Below are 5,752 nucleotides of genomic sequence, written 5' to 3'. Positions count from 1 at the left end.
CCGCCCCTCCGGCGCGTGGCGCCCATGACGCTAGGCGCGCGGGCCGCTCTCCTTACAGAGGTCGCTCTTGTCCGAACGGTCGGCGTCTGCTGCGCCTGCGTGGTTGGGAGGGGAAGTGAGGCGGTTTCCTCGGCGCCTTTTCCGGCAGCGGCGGCGGCAGAACTGGGAGGAGGAGTTGGAGGCCGGAGGGAGCCCGCGCTCGGGGCGGCGGCTGGAGGTAACCCCCTGCACCGAGCTGGAAAGGCGGGCCACCTCTGTCTTCACTCCTCTCTGGATCTCTGGCGGTAACTCCCCTCTCCCTCTCTGTTTCTCTGCAGGCAGCGTACCGAGTTCCCGCGAGGATCCATGACCTGACGGGGCCCCGGAGTCGTGCTGCCTCTCGGGTGTCCTGGGTCGGTGGTGAGCCCAGTGTTTGCAGGCCGGCGGGCGGGCCGGAGGGCCGCATTCTCCCTCGGGGTGAGAGGAAGGCGGAGGAGCGGGAACCGCGGCGGCGCTCGCGCGGCGCCTGCGGGGGGAAGGGCAGTTCCGGGCCGGGCCGCGCCTCAGCAGGGCGGCGGCTGCCGGCGCAGACTCAGGGCCCGGGTGGCAGCGGCGAGTGGAGGAATCAAGTTGTGCGGTCGGTGATGCCCGAGTGAGCGGCAGTCCTGGGCCTCTGCCCTTAGGAGGCACCTCCCACGCAGGCCGCAAAGGCGCCTTCGCGGCCGGGAGGCTTCGTTTCGGTTTCGCGGCGGCGGCGGCGTTGTTGGCTGACGGGACCCGGGACACCTGAATGCCCCCGGCCCCGGCTCCTCCGACGCGATGGGGAAGGTGCTATCCAAAATCTTCGGGAACAAGGAAATGCGGATCCTCATGTTGGGCCTGGACGCGGCCGGCAAGACAACAATCCTGTACAAGTTGAAGCTGGGCCAGTCGGTGACCACCATTCCCACTGTGGGTTTCAACGTGGAGACGGTGACTTACAAAAATGTCAAGTTCAACGTATGGGATGTGGGCGGCCAGGACAAGATCCGGCCGCTCTGGCGGCATTACTACACTGGGACCCAAGGTCTGATCTTCGTAGTGGACTGCGCCGACCGCGACCGCATCGATGAGGCTCGCCAGGAGCTGCACCGCATTATCAATGACCGGGAGATGAGGGACGCCATAATCCTCATCTTCGCCAACAAGCAGGACCTGCCTGATGCCATGAAACCCCACGAGATCCAGGAGAAACTGGGCCTGACCCGGATTCGGGACAGGAACTGGTATGTGCAGCCCTCCTGTGCCACCTCAGGGGACGGACTCTATGAGGGGCTCACATGGTTAACCTCTAACTACAAATCTTAATGAGCATTCTCCACCCATCCCCTGGAAGGAGAGAAATCAAAAACCCATTCATAGGATTATCGCCACCATCACCTCTTTCAATTGCCACTTTCTCTTCTTTTGAATTTGAACTCTGGAGTTACTGTTCTACAGTTTGGGGGGAGGGGGCTTGGGGGTTTTCTCTTTTGTTTGTTTCTCTTCTTCCTTTTTTTTTTTTTTTTTGGCTTTGCATTAGGATGCTCTGATCTGACATTTGACATGAACACAAAGTTGCTAGATGCTCTTATTGACTTCCAGCAGATGGGATGGGGGAAATACAGCAGTTCCTGGTAAAGTCCTTTGTAATAATAGTTTGATTTTTTTATTTCGAGAGAATCTTTCATTTTCCTATGTATGCTTTTTTCCTTTTTTGCCCAGTTTCCTTATCACTTGCTGTAGATGGCTTATTTTGCATTCATGCAGACTATGTTGCAAGTCTGTTTCATCTAGTAAACTGAAAATTATTGCTTAATCAAACTGCCGTTTGTCTTTTATACTTAAGGCCTTTCCCCCCTTCCTTATGAGTTCTAACTTAGTAATTTCAAATGTGACCTTTTATATCTAAGACCAGTATAGTAAACTTAGCCCACAGTGGCGAGTAATGAGTAATATCATTGTAATATGTTCCAGTTGCACCTCAGTATGTTAAACAGGTAATGTAAGAGGTTCTCTGAAATGTCAGCAAATAAGTTCTGAAACATACATCATGCATGAGTAGGAATAAAACCCAAGTTCCCCACAAGGTAGCTAACTTAACGCTGCATAAAAATATGAAAGTGTAACCCATGAAGGACACTTTTTTTTTCCACTGCAAAGTTAGTCACTTTGCTGTTTTCCCTCTTTTTTAAACTTTAAAAATAGACTCCAGGAATTGGAACAATAATGGTGTATACCACACACAGATTAAACATTTGTAGATATTTTAAGTGACTTTTGGGCAAAACTGGAATGTATACTTTGACCTTGTTTCAAACGCCTGAGACCAGTAACTTAAAAATTACTAAAAGGTTTACTTTGTTCATTAATAAAGCATTTAGCAATTCAAATTATATGCACCTTTTACCTAGTTGAAAAAAATACACATTCCTGTTTTCACATTATAGCAACTGATAAAGCTGAAGCTATAAGTCATTTTTATAGATGAGTGATCCACATCTCCATCAATTAGAACACTGGAAAAGATGTTTTATAAAAAAGGTATTTAATTTTGTTTGTAGGATTAACTCATGCAAATAATGAAGATATCCTGTTGGTTCAATAGTACACTGTCTCCTTTAAGGAAGGAAGCGTGATGAATGCATGATGTGTAGACTTGAGGGATGACTATTAAAGGGGACGTAGGATGAAGAGAAAGAACCTACAGATGACAATGAATGTAAACTTATTTTTCTTCATATGTAAGCAGTGTGCTCGCTGGTGATATCCAGATCCTAACAAGATTACTTGGTTAGCTGGTTAGGACCAGTAACTGGATTGCGACCACTATGATAATATTTTGAACCAAATGTTAATGCTTGATGCAGAATTGTAAAGCAGCATCTGGTTCCTATATAACCTTAAGGATTAATTTTAGTGATCCTCAAGGAATTAAATAGGGAATTTCAGAAATGTAGACTGCAAATGCAGTATACAGGAAAAGGTGGAGTGGGTTTTGTTTATGAGGGTGTCTGAAAACTAAAATTGAGCGGGATATCATGGTATAGTTGGACAGTATTGGTCCTTCACGCTTTGGCCATATTGTGTAATGGAGCTTTTACCAAAGATGTATGAGAAGTGTAAGACTATAAAAAAAAATGAACTATTCAAAGTAAAACTCTTGACAGACGTTTTACTTAAAGCAGATGCAAAAGGGTATTCTCATGTAGGCTCCTGTTGGTGCAGAGGGATTTTTGATTTCAAGATGCAACTAAAGTACGAAGTTCTCAGTTTCACTTTAGTAGAAATAGCTCTAGAAATGAGGCTGATAAACACATCTAAGAATACTGGTTGCTTTCTAAAATTCCCAAAGCTCCACCATAAATGTAATTCTTAATGTTTTAAATGATTGCATTTTAAGGTATATAAATATGGGTTATCCAATATCAATGCTATAGTAACATCCTGAAACAAAACAAGCACAAAGGTATAAATGCCTAAACTGGAGGAAACTTGAAACCCTCATGTTAAATCTTAAATGTAGTATTTCTAACTTGTGAAGACAGATTGGTAGGCAGCCATTTTTTTGTGTCTTAAAATAACTGGGGGCATAGTTAAAATTTTATACATCAAGTGATTGCTATTATTGAATGTTGCAGGTGAGATGTGGTTATTTTTAGTTTATTTGAAATGTTTGACTGGAAAGGGGGGAGGGGGAAGCAAATATTTGAAATTTGGAAAACCCTAAACCTTTTGGTAAGAAATTGTAATTTTCACTTAAAATTTTCTTTAAGAATATAAAAGGTTTATAATTGATGTAGTTAAATTGAACAATAACCACTGGTGACTGGAGCAGGTAATTACAGCCTGCAGAAAAAATTATAATCTAAGAATTGAAAAAATAAGATCCTGAAGTTGTTTAATTGCATCAGTTTCTGTATTTGTGAATTTATAAACTGCAGTAAGTTTTGAATGAGGTTAATCTTGTTTAATATAAGTAAATGAGTCTGTAGACTGTGATCTCCCCAAACTAAAAAGTACAGTACTTGGAATTGTGTTTATGGTTGTAGTGTTGGTAAAGCACTAATATGCAGAAAATAAAGGAATTACACAGTGCAGTTTCTCACGTTACGTTACTCGCTTGAACTAGATAAGTGGGACATGTGGTGTGTTGGGCCATGTTATTCTCCAGGGTTTATGGTAAAAGGTGACTTAATTTGGAAGTTACCTGACTTTTGTAAGAACAAAAAAGATCAATTTGGTTCTTGTAAATGCTGGCTATTTGAGGTAGTTTGCCCTGTTTTAGTTCCACCAACTTAATCTGATTGATAATTTAGGACACAACAGTTAAACAGTTTTTAAAATTTGAGGTCCGATAGCAGTCTTTATTCTGCTGTTTTTTCCAAATTACAACCTTAGCATTTTTAGAAGTACAGAATTGTGTCTAAAGAATTGGCCTTGAGTCTTAAATTCAGGTCTTAATTCTTTATAGACTTCTGAATTTTAAAGTTTCTTTTAGAGGTCAAATTGTCCTATAGAAATGGCAAAATTGTATTCATTTAAATGTAAAGTAGTATACAGGATAAGGTCGGAAGAAAGAAAACGATGAATAACTTGTTGGATAAAAGAGTTTGAAAGACATTCTTGTAAGCCTATCCTCCTATATCAGCAATTTTTATAGTTTGATTTTAGAATGTCTTCATGTGATCTCTAGTATGATTTAATTCCTATGTTAATATTTATTAATGTATTTAGTACTGTGGTTAAGATACTGTGACAAAGTATCAATTTGTCAGTACTAGCAGTAGAAAATATTTTCCCCATTAATGAGTTTTTATGCTTTAATATAAGCTTAGAAATACAGTAGCCATAATCTGAATGGTGATGGAGCTTATAAAATTCCAAAAGTTATTTTCTTAATACCTTGCCAAATATGTATCAGGATTACAAGTAAGGTAAGTCTTGTATCTTTCCTTATAGGTAAAAACTGTGTTTGTAAAACCACATACAGCAATTATAAGAAATTTTTAAGTGATTAGTCACTGAACATAATATATTTGGAGTATAATATTCAATAGTATCTAGCCTTTTGCTTTAATCAAATGGTAAGGATTAGTAAAGGTTTCAGTATTAGAGTTTACAAAAATGGAATGTTGGGAGATGGAGCCATAGAAGAGGCAAAGCAACTTCTTGCTTTGCCAAACCAAAGTTGCCAGACTAGATTAGTGAGTTGAACAGGCAGGGAACACACAGGTGAGATCAAAGAAGGCAGAACAAGTCTGGAGAGTTTGAGGTAGTTTGCCCTGTTTTAGTTCCACTAAAGGAGAGGGATTTAGGAATTAAAACAAATTTGCAATTAAATATAACTCAAGTAATGGTAAATTTCAAGAGAATTAGACTAGGAGCTAACCTCATTTTGTGGGAAAATAAAATTTTTTAACTTTTACCCCTTTATTTGAAACGTTTTATGACTACTTGAAAAAATTTAAAAATGAAAGTATTTGTTTTGTCCTTGAATATCTTTTTTTTTTTTTTTTTTTTTTTTTTTTTGAGACAGAATCTCACTCTTTCGCCTAGGCTGGAGTGCAGTGGCGGGGTCTTGGCTCACTGCTAGCTCCACCTCCCCGGTTCACGCCATTCTCCCGCCCCAGCCTCCCGAGTAGCTGGGACTTACAGGCGCCTGCCACCACGCCTGGCTAATTTTTTTTTTTGTATTTTTAGTAGAGAGGGGGTTTCACCATGTTAGCCAGGATGGTCTCGATCTCCTGACCTC

General features: G+C 41.5%; 1 protein-coding gene across 1 annotated transcript; it reads left to right on the top strand.

Moving 5' to 3' along the window:
* Positions 1-467: 467 nt before the first annotated feature.
* LOC105481853 (ARF GTPase 6) lies at positions 468-4,097 on the top strand. Its single transcript, XM_011741648.2, has one exon. The coding sequence runs from the start codon at positions 799-801 to the stop codon at positions 1,324-1,326; it is 528 nt and encodes a 175-aa protein (XP_011739950.1). The 5' UTR covers positions 468-798; the 3' UTR covers positions 1,327-4,097.
* The last annotated feature ends 1,655 nt before the right edge of the window (positions 4,098-5,752 follow it).

This window comes from Macaca nemestrina, chromosome 7 (assembly GCF_043159975.1).
Source record: "Macaca nemestrina isolate mMacNem1 chromosome 7, mMacNem.hap1, whole genome shotgun sequence".
In the NCBI taxonomy this organism is placed as follows: domain Eukaryota; kingdom Metazoa; phylum Chordata; class Mammalia; order Primates; family Cercopithecidae; genus Macaca; species Macaca nemestrina.
The sequence above is the reverse complement of the archived record's forward strand: the minus strand, read 5'-3'. Positions and strand labels throughout refer to the sequence as shown.